This window comes from Akebia trifoliata, chromosome 10 (genome assembly GCF_017979445.1).
Source record: "Akebia trifoliata isolate Shusen 1 chromosome 10, ASM1797944v1, whole genome shotgun sequence".
In the NCBI taxonomy this organism is placed as follows: Eukaryota; Viridiplantae; Streptophyta; class Magnoliopsida; order Ranunculales; family Lardizabalaceae; genus Akebia; species Akebia trifoliata.
The window spans coordinates 26,181,038-26,192,985 of NC_141384.1; the positions used below are offsets into that span (position 1 = coordinate 26,181,038).

The 11,948-nt window shown below is 33.2% G+C and overlaps 1 protein-coding gene across 1 annotated transcript; it reads left to right on the forward strand.

The window, feature by feature from the left end:
* The first annotated feature begins 666 nt into the window (after nucleotides 1–666).
* Nucleotides 667–6,391, forward strand: LOC147393466 (flavin-containing monooxygenase FMO GS-OX-like 3). Its single transcript, XM_086456476.1, has 7 exons — nucleotides 667–1,313; nucleotides 1,887–1,957; nucleotides 3,298–3,450; nucleotides 3,574–3,656; nucleotides 4,766–4,901; nucleotides 5,001–5,174; nucleotides 6,037–6,391. Exons 1-7 carry the CDS (start codon nucleotides 728–730, stop codon nucleotides 6,262–6,264), a joined length of 1,431 nt encoding a protein of 476 aa, XP_086312602.1. The 5' UTR covers nucleotides 667–727; the 3' UTR covers nucleotides 6,265–6,391.
* The last annotated feature ends 5,557 nt before the right edge of the window (nucleotides 6,392–11,948 follow it).

Below are 11,948 nucleotides of genomic sequence, written 5' to 3' on the forward strand. Positions count from 1 at the left end.
CTAGAACTAATTTTATTCCATTTCTAATATCTAGTGTTAGTTTTTACATGATAAATGATAGATGCAAATTCTTAATAAGTTTTAAAATCTCAAGTAACGATTCGTAGAATCACTTGAAGTGAACTTACTTATATGAGTGAGGAAATCAGGTGGTTTCCTATGAAAATTAGATCGTTTATAAAAACGCTCATGAAAATAGGATATATAACACATGACTATTAAAATACAAAACAAATAGAACACTTAACCTCGAGGAGAAAAGTATGTGTAAAGAATCTGATTCGTCTATAAAGGTCATTGGTTCAAGACAAGGTCACCAAGTAATTCTTCGAAGAATAATGATTTTCTAATTAGAAAGTTTTCACTCAGATAATATTTAGTTAACATATTACAGACATGAAATCATAAATTTGTTTCCTCAGGATACACTAATGCAAATTTAAATCATTCTCGTATCACATTTTTACCTTTTTTTCAAATTTTTGACCGAATTTTTAAATCAACTAGTAAATGTAATATTCCGAATAGTACTCGAATTAATGGCGTAACGATTTGTTGGAGTACACCTAATTGCTAACTATGTTCATAATTAGATTATCTAGTTGGACCAGGTTGAGAACCGGTTTGATCCGGTTTTCAAAAAACTTTCTAACACCCCGTCTCAACTCTAGTCCACAAAACAAAACAAAACACAGAGACGTAAAAAAAAAAAACAAAACTCACTCCGATGGCTCTTCCATCCCTCCTGCGAGTTTCATCCACTCGCCCTCTCCTCCCTTCAACCAAGACATCACGCGAGGTCGCTGTGATTGGCGCGGGCGCAGCCGGATTGGTTGCGGCTCGAGAGCTGCGCCGAGAGGGTCACAAGGTTGTAGTCTTCGAGAGAAACGATAAGATCGGTGGGACTTGGATCTATAACCCAAACACCGAGTCAGACTCGTTGGGTCTCGACCCATCTCGAACCATCGTTCACAGCAGTCTCTACGATTCTCTTCGAACTAATCTCCCAAGAGAATCCATGGGTTTTCGCGATTACCCATTTGTGGTTAAAGAAGGGAGACAAAGGGACCCTCGAAGGTTTCCAGGTCATCAAGAGGTTTTACTTTATTTGGAAGATTTTGCGTGTGATTACAAACTCGCTGAGTTGATTCGGTTTGAGACAGAGGTGTTTCATGTTGGGTTGGTGGAGGAAGGGAAATGGGTTGTGAAGTATAGGAGAAGAGGTCGAAGTGATGGAGATTTTGATGAGGTTTATGATGGTGTGGTTGTTTGTAATGGGCACCATACAGAGCCACGTATTGCAGAGATCCCAGGTACATGTTGTTGTGTTGGGACATAGAATTAGTGTTTGTTGAATTTCAAATTTTGAATTGTGAGATATAGAATTATAGTGGTGGCGTTGAATTTCAAAATTTGAATTGTGGGACATAGATTAGTGGTGGTGTTGTTGAATTTCAAATTATGGATTTTGGGACATAGAATTAATCAGGCTTTAAATGCTTTTAACAATTATTAGTTTAACAAAACTGAATTCAAAAGTGTTGTATCAATATGTTTGGAATGAATTCTCGGATGCCCACAAAAATTAGAACCACATATAACCCATTAGATGTAGCTTTTAGCATTTTAGGGAGTTACTTATTGTTTGGTTAGAGAAGCACTCAACATGCTTATGGGAGACGGTAACACGCAGTCAAATATTATTCACACTCCCCATAATCAAGTCGGTCCAACACATATGTGTTTACAATGCTGTTTAGATTAGGCCTTCATTGTTACATACTATAAGAATCGAAGTTGTGACCTCTAAGACGTTTAGAACATTTTAATGAACACTATTTAGTTTTCCATTATCTCTTATGAGTGTTACATGTGTTTTTTTGCAGGTATTGATGTATGGCCTGGGAAGCAAATTCATAGTCACAACTACCGTGTTCCTGAACCCTTCCGCGATCAGGTATGCAATGGATTACTATTCTTTCAATGTGAATTGATATCCTGCATGCTATATTGCAGATTTTCAATGTGTTGATGATGTTGCCCTTGGAATTTGTTTTTTTATGTTTTGGAGTTGAATTTATAGTGCAAATTAGCTCTTAGTAGTTACCATGCAATTATGTTAAGGTTGGCGTGAAATTCAATACAGCTAAAAATTGGCACTTGTCATCCAAAGGTAATAACTGGAAGTTGAGTGCTATCATATTGCACTTCATTGGGCAATAGGAGATCCCTAAGATATTTTGTTTATTTGCATTGTGACAACATAATGTGATGTACATTTTGCCAAACACACAGTAACATGAGGGATGACTCTCATATAGAAACTGTGAGATCATAGGATAAATCCATGTGCTTTACCTACAATTGACAATACTTACCTACCTACATCTTCTTCATATGGATGTGGGAGGGGGTGAGGAAGCAGGGTACTTTATATGCCATTATATGAAATGTCTCCTAGATTGAAATAGTATAAAAAAAATTATAAAGCCACAATGTTCAATTGCTTCCTTAATATTTTTTTCCCAAAAGCATTTGCAATAAATTAAGCAAAAAATTTTACACTAAGGCCTACTTGGTATGCTGCAAATCATTTGCAAATGCAAATAATATTCTGAATCAATTTTATTGGTGCTCGGTTACACAATGCAGATGATTTGCATTGCAAAAAATTTGCATGGATCACCTAAATTCTTAAGAAATTTCAGCAAATGATTTGCAGCACAAAAAGTACCACAAATCATTTGCAAATCACAATGAAATTTTTTATTCCAAAGATCGTCCAATTACACAAAAAGATCCACAAGAGATTTCCCAATGGTTAGCAAGAAATAGTAAATCAGTCATTGCAAATGATTTGTAGTGTACCAAGCAGGGCCTAAGTTACAAATGCTTTTTTTTTTTTAATTCCTTTGACAAATAATACTCTGAAGAATTTTGAACTTCTTTTGGGATCAATTAAGTTTGGCAGAAACCGAAATGCAACCCTGAAATTTTTCTAAAATTTAGACTAAGCAGTACTTTATAGTGAGACTTCTCTGAAGCTGTCATAATTTTAAAATGTCGAAAATTTGAAGTGATCCTCAACCGAAACAAAACCCAATATGTTTGATTGTTTTTTTCAAAAATACAATGTTTGATGATTTGTTAAATAGCAAAAAACACATTGTTGAGATAGAAACTGATAGGGAATGGAAAAGTATTGAATGATAATCAAGTAATCGTTTTTGCCTTGTTTTTCTCTCTTTTTTCATTTTCTCCTTAAAATGAGTCTCACCATGTTCTTTCCACGGACAGATTGTGGTTCTGATAGGGAGTTCTGCTAGTGGTTCTGACATCTCCAGGGACATTGCCAACATTGCTAAAGAAGTTCATATTGCATCAAGATCTACTACTGATGAAACCCCAACAAAGAAGCTTGGTTATGATAGCATTTGGCTTCATTCTATGGTAAAATTACATGGCAAGTGAGAGTCTGTTGGTTCTCATAACAAGTCTGTTAAGGAAAATATTTGAACTCTGCTCTGTAAGCTGGATCAATCAGAAATACTAATTTTGGCTAAAATAATGCAGATAAAGAGTGTCCATGATGACGGAAAAGTGGTATTCCACGATGGAAGCTCTGTCCTTGCTGATGTCATTCTACACTGCACAGGGTACGTTACACTTAATTTGTCTTTGAGATGCTTGAGTTAATGTAATCAAAATAAAAATTAGTAGAAGAGTGTAATCAAAGACTTAAAAGGATTCTTTTTTATTACAGAAATACATCGATTTAATCGTAATTAAATTGTGACTTTTTTCCTTCATCGATTTAATTGTGACTCCGTAAAATCACAAACTTCACAATTATATCAGGAAAGATAATATATTACCTTGATGCACTAGTAAGCAGAGGAGATGACATTGATGAAAATGATGGTGAATATTTTACTAATGAAGCATCAAAGAATGAGGATGACATTGAATTTGATGATTTAGATCGGTTGATGAATCCTAACTTAGATTCATGTGATTATAATCTTTTTATATTTTTAATAATATAGACTTTGAATGTGTTGTGGACCCATGATTACTTTTTGTGTATATGTGCGTTATATCAATATGGGGTTTGGTAATTGATTATTTTAATTTAATATGAAATTTGAAATATATAATAATCTATAAGAATACCACTTAGTAGAACAATTACACAGACCTGACCTTAGCCTGATTTTTTTTCAATTTTTCCCCAGATTTTCCTCTTGCCGACTTTTTCCCAAACCCCAACTTGGTGACTGCGGTTTTAACTGGAATTTTTTTATTTTTTAAGATACTACACTCACAAGAGCTGAATTCAAAAGGTGGAGGCTGGAATCCAGCTTTTGTTCCCAGCTGGACCTCATGGCCAGGCCCAACATGCCCTCCTTTGTCCTAATAGAAGGCAATGCAACCCATCCACAGTTGAACAACTCCAATCCTCCCTAACGATGGAATCATCCACTCTTTTCAATTGAGTATCCTGAAGAATGATAATATTAGCTTGTTTTCCATCTCTCAATCAAATCTTCAGTTCTTGTTCATCTATCTTTATTACATATATTCTGCACATTCCAAGAGATAATTTTGATAATTGAAGAGAAGCTGCCCTAACGAATTTACAGACTTTTTTTTAATGAAAAATTAAGGATGCGGTTCGATGTTAATGAGCAATTGGAGTATATGAGTTATATTTCTCTAGAATTCAATATCTAAAGAATTTTTCTTTCTGCTACTGTTTTTTCAGGTACAAGTACGATTTTCCTTTCCTAGATACCAATAATATTGTAACCGTAGACGATAATCGTGTGGGGCCTCTATATCAGCATGTTTTTCCACCACTATTGTCCCCGGCGCTTTCTTTTATCGGATTACCTTGGAAGGTTTATCTCTATCTAACATTTTTGTATCTCATTGTTTTCATAAGATTAATTCATGACTAACCTTTGTCAGCAATAACGTGTTCTTGTATGTGGTGCCAGGTCATTCCCTTCCCCTTGGTCGAATTACAAAGCAAATGGGTTGCCAGTGTTTTATCTGGACGGATTAGACTTCCGTCACAAGAAGAGATGATGTCAGATGTGGAAGCCTTTTACTTAAACCTTGAAGCCGCTGGCATGCCCAAACATTACACTCATAACATTGCAGATTATCAGGTAAAATGTTTTAACCCAAAGTTCTTTTGTTTAGGGGAAGATTGCCATGCATGTTTTCAACCATACATCATCAATTTGGCTCGTTCTGTATATATATATACTACATAGGATCGGGTTCCATAGACAACATTCTAGTCCACGTGTTTTATCCTATGTGGGCTAAAAGTTTTGGGATGGGCTGATTTTTTGTGAGTATGATCTCTATGGTGAGGAGGGTTATCTTCACAAAAACTCGGCCCATTCTGAAATTGCTAGCCCCAGTTTAAAGCTCTCTAATGAAATTTGATTTAAAGCTCGGGCTTTCCAACACCTAAAAAATCTGAAGAGCTTGTATGGAATCTTGGTGCCATTTTTTACTTTTTCATTATTACTATCCGAAAAACAATTTTTTGTATTCAATAAAATGACTGTCATTAAAGAAGGAATCTATGTCACCTTATTATCATGGCGTTTCATTCGGATTCTTAGATTCTGAGTCCAGATTTCAATTTTGGATTGTCAGAATCAGATTATACAAATTGATTTTAAAAAACCAGAAACTTGTTTGGCTACACTTTCTAGAAGCTGTTTTCAGAATATAGAATCATAATCTCCTTATTATGAAATACTATATGCCGAAGCTAAAAAGCAGCACGTAGTGCAAAAATGCAAGAAATGGATTTGAAAGTAACAAAGTTCTGATTTTAGCCAATATCTGATTATAATAATGGCAGATTTGCTTTTATAATTCAAACCAAGCGTAGCATCAGATTCTATAATCGGATTATGGGCAAGAATCAGATTTTAGAATCCAAACCAAAATGCCCCTAAAAGGTCTTTCGGCATGGTAATGTAATTAAAATATTTTGATCGTCTTTTTCAGTTTGAGTACGACGATTGGCTTGCCTCTGAGTGTGGGGTTCCAGCTTCCGAAGAGTGGAGAAAGCAGATGTATAATAAAACATCAAAGAACAGAGCTACTCGATCAGAAACTTATCGCGATGAATGGGATGATCAATATGAGATGTTGCAAGCGCAGAAAGACTTCCTCCAATACTTCAAAGAGGATGGTAACATCAAAATCAACGAACATGAGTCTATGGCGAGGTGATTCTTTTAGAATTCTAAGGTGTTTCTTTTATTTCATTTCAGATTGTATTTTAAATAAATTAATTTATCGAAACCTTCCTGGCGTCCAATAAATTGTAGAACCCAGGTGCCTAATGGGTTCGAAATCAGGGTGACTGTGTTGGAAAAATAAATGGTGATCATATTGAAAAAAAAAAAAAAAAAAAATTCAGAATGGAAAATAGTTTGTAGTTTGAGGATGGTTGAGGTGAAAAAATTGAGTAACATTCGAAGGTATAAACCATGTAAATTTTTTCGAAATCTTAATGGATGGGTACACAAAATCGAACCGAAAATGGATTCTCGACATTTTTTTATCAAAACTCGACCCAATAACAATTGGGTCGGATCGAACTGTATAAATGAAGTATTGATGTATGTTGTATGTTAATACTTTATCAAATCAGATCCTTGTACTGCCATCCATGTAGAAGAGTGTCTATTAAAAGTTGATGGTTCGAAATTAAGTGATACTTTATAAAATTGAATTCTGGTCACGAATTATTATTTGAGTTGTTCTGGAGTGACCTCAAGTTTGGACCTCACATTGCACACCCTGATGTGAAAGTGGATAGGAACCATAGATGCATGCTTTTTCACTCGAATCTCGAGGAAAATATCTATGGTTCTTATACACTTCCACATCAGGGTGAGCGATGTGAGGTTACTTCAGCATTATTTTTATAAATTGAGCATAAAAGAGATGCAGTATTATTCTTATGTGACTTTAAATATTAAATTTGGAAATATTTGATGTATGTAGGAGATATCAATTTGAATCCTTATTGGGTCCCAAAATCTAAATGATTGTATCAGATTCCATTGTTCATCATATTCACTTTTTAATAATATCTTTCTTTATTTTATCTTTAGTAAAAAAGATATATTGATCTTTTATATAATAAATGCTTGTTTACATAATTAATATTAAGAATATTTTACTCTTTTAATTAATTTTTTTAAGAAAATGTTTTGACAATCATTGCCAACATATTAAATGTATAATAAATGTATTTATTATATAGAATACTAACATTCCATTTATCTTTTTCACTAAAAGATAAAATGAAGTGTTTTATTAGGAAAAGGAAAAGTTATTAAAAAAGAGTTAAAAAATTAATTATTTTTTAACAAATTACAAAAATCGATTTAACACGTTAGACTGTCTAGCATTAGCATTTTTGAAATCGTTGGATGCTCTTACACCTTCTATCAACCTTTTGCGGACATTATATGCATTGTAAAAACTATTTTTCTGACAAAGTTGTAAGATTCAATTCTTACTACGAGTCCTTGAACTCAAATAGATTATCAAATTGACAATCCAACACCATAGCCTTATCAATTTCAAGAAAACACTTAGATCCAATAAAAAAACAAATTAAAAACTAATGATTTTTTAGCTTGATCCAAGGTTTTAAAATGGACGGCTAGTGAATTCTACCAAACTCTCAAATTTAAAATTAAAATGTAACACTAAAAAATATTTTAATTTTTTTTTAAGTTCATAGAATTTTTTTTTTTGTACATCCCCGAGGCATCCGATCATGTTTTTATGCCACAAGGTGAGCTTAAAGACCCTTACTAAGTTTTCAAATCTTACGAAGTTAGTTAGGCTAGCCTCAACCTTTTCATACTGAGAATCCTAACACATGAAACAGTCTAGTAAATTCAAAACATGTAGAACAGAACAACATGTTAAATCATTTTTTATAATTTTTAAAAATTAATAATTTTTAATAATTAATTAAATTTTTTATTTTTTTTATATAATTTTTTTTTAAAAAAAATGTGATGTAAAATGCTAATGTCCCCATGAGATCTTGGACATTAACATTCCCTTTCTTAAATATTACAAAACTATTTTTACTATTTTGAATAACATTTGTTTTCTGATTTCCAAAGAACCTAGAGTTTTTAATCCAACTCAATGAACTTTCAAGTTGATTTGGACAAATGGATTCAAGCGAGTTTCAATACCAAGTTAACTCAAACAAAACACATGTTTCTTGACACAGCTAAATGAAGGAAAAACCTTGGGATAAGGCCTTAAAGATGATGATAACGATGAAGAAGAACAAGTAGACATGTTTGCTTTACTAGAGACTCATCTAAAGAGATCTTTTTCTCTATGTGGGTAAAAAGGGATCAATGCCCCAAAAGTAAAAGAACTGATTTAATCTGCTTTTTAGAACACTATGAGAGTGTTATAGGTCCATGGCCTAAATGTTGAAATCCAATTACTAGAAATGACCAATAAAGTTGGTTTTTTATGTGTGGGTGCAACCTAAAGGTGAACCAAAGTTTATGGGCCAAGGGTCCCAAAGACACTACAGAAAAGGAAAGAGTGATGACTTCTTTGATTTTTTTTCTTTTGGATTGATTGTTATACTTTCTTGATTTAGGACAAAATAAAAAGGATGAGTTAGATATGCTCATATGAGTATTTATAAATATTTTAATATACCCATGTGTTTTTAAAGTCATAAAGATATACCCAACTTGACTGTTGTCTTCATTGATTGACTAACTGAAAATGACCGAAATGCCTCCATCTTAAACGGTCAAGGGGTATGTCATCCGTTCGATTCTTGGTAGCCATCTTGAGAATCCAATAATGGATTTGTGTTTAATTATATTTATAAGAACATTAAGTAGTTTAATTAAATATTAATCAATGAGGTAGTTCAAAGTAAATATATTTTAGTTAAAATTAGATTCGAAAGAGAATGTATTGTCTTTCGTTTATTCACTTTTTCTTTGTACAAATGTCCATTTATATTTTATTTTTTTTATCAAAATTTTATTTGATCCACCTCTTTTTTTTCCGGCTACAATGGTATCCCCATTGGCAGAGGGTCCGGGTGCTGTATCTGGTCTTACGTCTAGTCCATAGGCTCATAGACCATGTCCGTTAGAACTAAATTCACTAGGTAGTTGTAGCCGACTCACACAGCCTACTCACTTTTCAAGTCAAGAAGTGGAGCGGCTAATGTTTGAACGCACGCTCCCGTTGGGAGACCTCAAGCTCTTACCATTATGCTACACTCACCTATTAGTTGGTCTTAATATTGAAAATCAGACTATAACAATTGATTGATTATCATTATTATTATTATTATTATTATTATTATTGGATTTTCATCCAACCCATTATGAGAAAAGATTTGTTAGAATCCAATGACATTCAAAGGAGACTATCAATGTTTGGTAAAAAAAAAAAATGCCCAACTGCTCGTAAGAATCACAGCATCATTATCATAGTCATCATAAAACTCTTCCAAAATGTTTATCATAATCATATCCATTATGATTCGGTCATTCTTTAATCGCTGTCATTGTCCCTCGCCGAATGTAAGTTAGCTATCTCAATCGACTTTCTCTCAATTTATTATCCGTTGAGGTCAGTCCTACATTTTCTCAAATGTATTTATTTCTAATTTTATTATTTTTCTATTTTTCTATTTTATTTTATGATGAGGGTATCCGAAGTGGGATCGGAAGAGCTAGAGCTTGAACCAAGGCATGTGTGTGGGTCCCTTCCCTCAATCTCCATATGCTTATTATGCATAAAGAATGATTGTTTCATTTTCTATCTAAACAATTAATTTTTATTGGAGATTTTACACTCCATATACTCAATTTTTATTCCACTTATTCTTAAGTCCTTGAACCCTAGCACCTCTATGTATAATTCTAGTTTGTGTTCAATTTCTCTTTAGTCCCATCACTTAATACCATATTATATGAAAATAAATACACTAATATACATACATGCTCTTTTGAATGAATAATGATTTTTCACCCCCCCCCCCCCCGACATACTTTCTTTACGTGGATATATGTGCAATTGTGCATCCCGAGAAAAAAATCTATGGTTCCACATGCCACATCAGGAGAGTATGTCAAGGGGGGAGTTTGAAAATCATGACTCCTTTTGAATATGTGGTATTATTTCATCTATAATTAGAAAAAAATAACCCCCCAAGGATAGGTTCAACAGTAAAACAATTGACAGATAGTTTGAAATTACTTGATTTACCATTTTGTGTTTTGTGGGGTTAGGACGTGAGACCATAGGGATCCTAAGATGGATGTGATATACCCTACAATTATCGAAAAATGAATAATTGGAAATAAATATAACTAAACCCATTATATTTGAATGTGTTAAGAAATGATAATTAAGCATTTTTCTTATTTTTATCTCTCATTCTTAGCAGTCCATTTCCTTCTCTACCAAATTTAACAGAGATATTGTACATTTCAGTCACCAACGATCACAGCAATCCATATTATGGTGGTCCCATGGTGAACCATGACATAAATGCACGTGACACATCCATGCAAAATTATGACACGTGGCAGCATAAAAAATTTTGACATTCAAATAGAATATTTTCATTGGTGAGGATATGGTATGTCGGACGTATCAAAATATGATACCTTAAATGCCCTCAATGGGCATAGGCTCTCTCTTCCTTAGAAAAAATCAATTTCAGTGGTAAGATTTATCATTTTTCTTTAAAAAAATATTTTTTTATGCAGAGCATTTTTTTTATTTTTTATTTTTAAGAAAAACATGATTTTCTCTCTTAATGTTATTCTAATAAAAATTGACTCGTGATTTTCTAACTCCCTCTCTGACATACTCCCCCTGATATGGCATGGGTTAGAACCATAGATTTTTTCCTCCAAGATACACAACTATACATCCCCATATATATATAGTTGTGTATCCCGAGAAAAAGAATCTATGGTTCTAACATATGCCAAGTCAAGGGGCGTATGTCAGAGGGGGCTTCAGAAAATCATTATTCTTAAAAATTAACTCTTTCTGAAATTTTCTTTGATATGATCGAACACCAGAATTCATTTTTCAATTATCATTTTTTTTTAAGGAATTTGTCTTTCACTAAAAATGAATTCCTTGAAATCATATAGAACTGAGGCTTGCGAGAGATTCCTTACGATTTTCTTCAATATTTACAAATCTTGGCCCTAATTGCACACTTACTTGTAGGAAAACTAGAAAAGAGCACAAAAAATCAAAGAGGCGAGGAAAATACATAATTTATCAATGATATTTGATCATCTTAAATCAATTATTTCTTTACATTCTAGAGAAAGTCAATTAATTGTTTCTTTATTGTTTTTTTTTTTGCTTGATTAGCAAACATGAGAAGACAGGATTTTAATCCTAAGTTTGTTGTTCTACCATTTACAAACTTTACCAACTAATGAAATTGAACACCTTCCCAATCTATTATTTCTAAAAGTACTACCACTTATGACCTTTTAACCTCTCCCTTCCTCTCCTATAAGTCATATATAAGTTTTTCTATAAGCAAATTTTTCTTGTTAAATATAGTTACCACCATCCTTAATTTAAGAAGTTTGATCTTTTCCCAATTATATCTCCATCTATTTTAGTTTGACTCAATTTCCTTTTTTAATAAAATTTTAGTCTAAAGTAGAAAGAGGTGACTACTCTTACTAACATCATTAGGGCAAAATCCCTAACTAGGAGTGGGGGAGAATGGTTATCCCAAGGGCTGTCAATGGATTTGGTCCGGATCGGATTGTGGTTGATTTGGTACTAATCCAATAAGATTTGGCTCGAATTTGAGACTGGTCTGATAAGTATCAGATCAGATTTTTTTATTT

Excerpts from the sequence above, each read along its gene's own strand:
- LOC147393466 (XM_086456476.1), top strand. The coding sequence starts at position 728 with ATGGCTCTTCCATCCCTCCTGCGAGTTTCATCCACTCGCCCTCTCCTC. Across the intron at positions 3,451-3,573 it reads GCATTTGGCTTCATTCTATG|ATAAAGAGTGTCCATGATGA; the intron begins GTAAAATTACAT and ends AAAATAATGCAG. Across the intron at positions 3,657-4,765 it reads GTCATTCTACACTGCACAGG|GTACAAGTACGATTTTCCTT; the intron begins GTACGTTACACT and ends CTGTTTTTTCAG.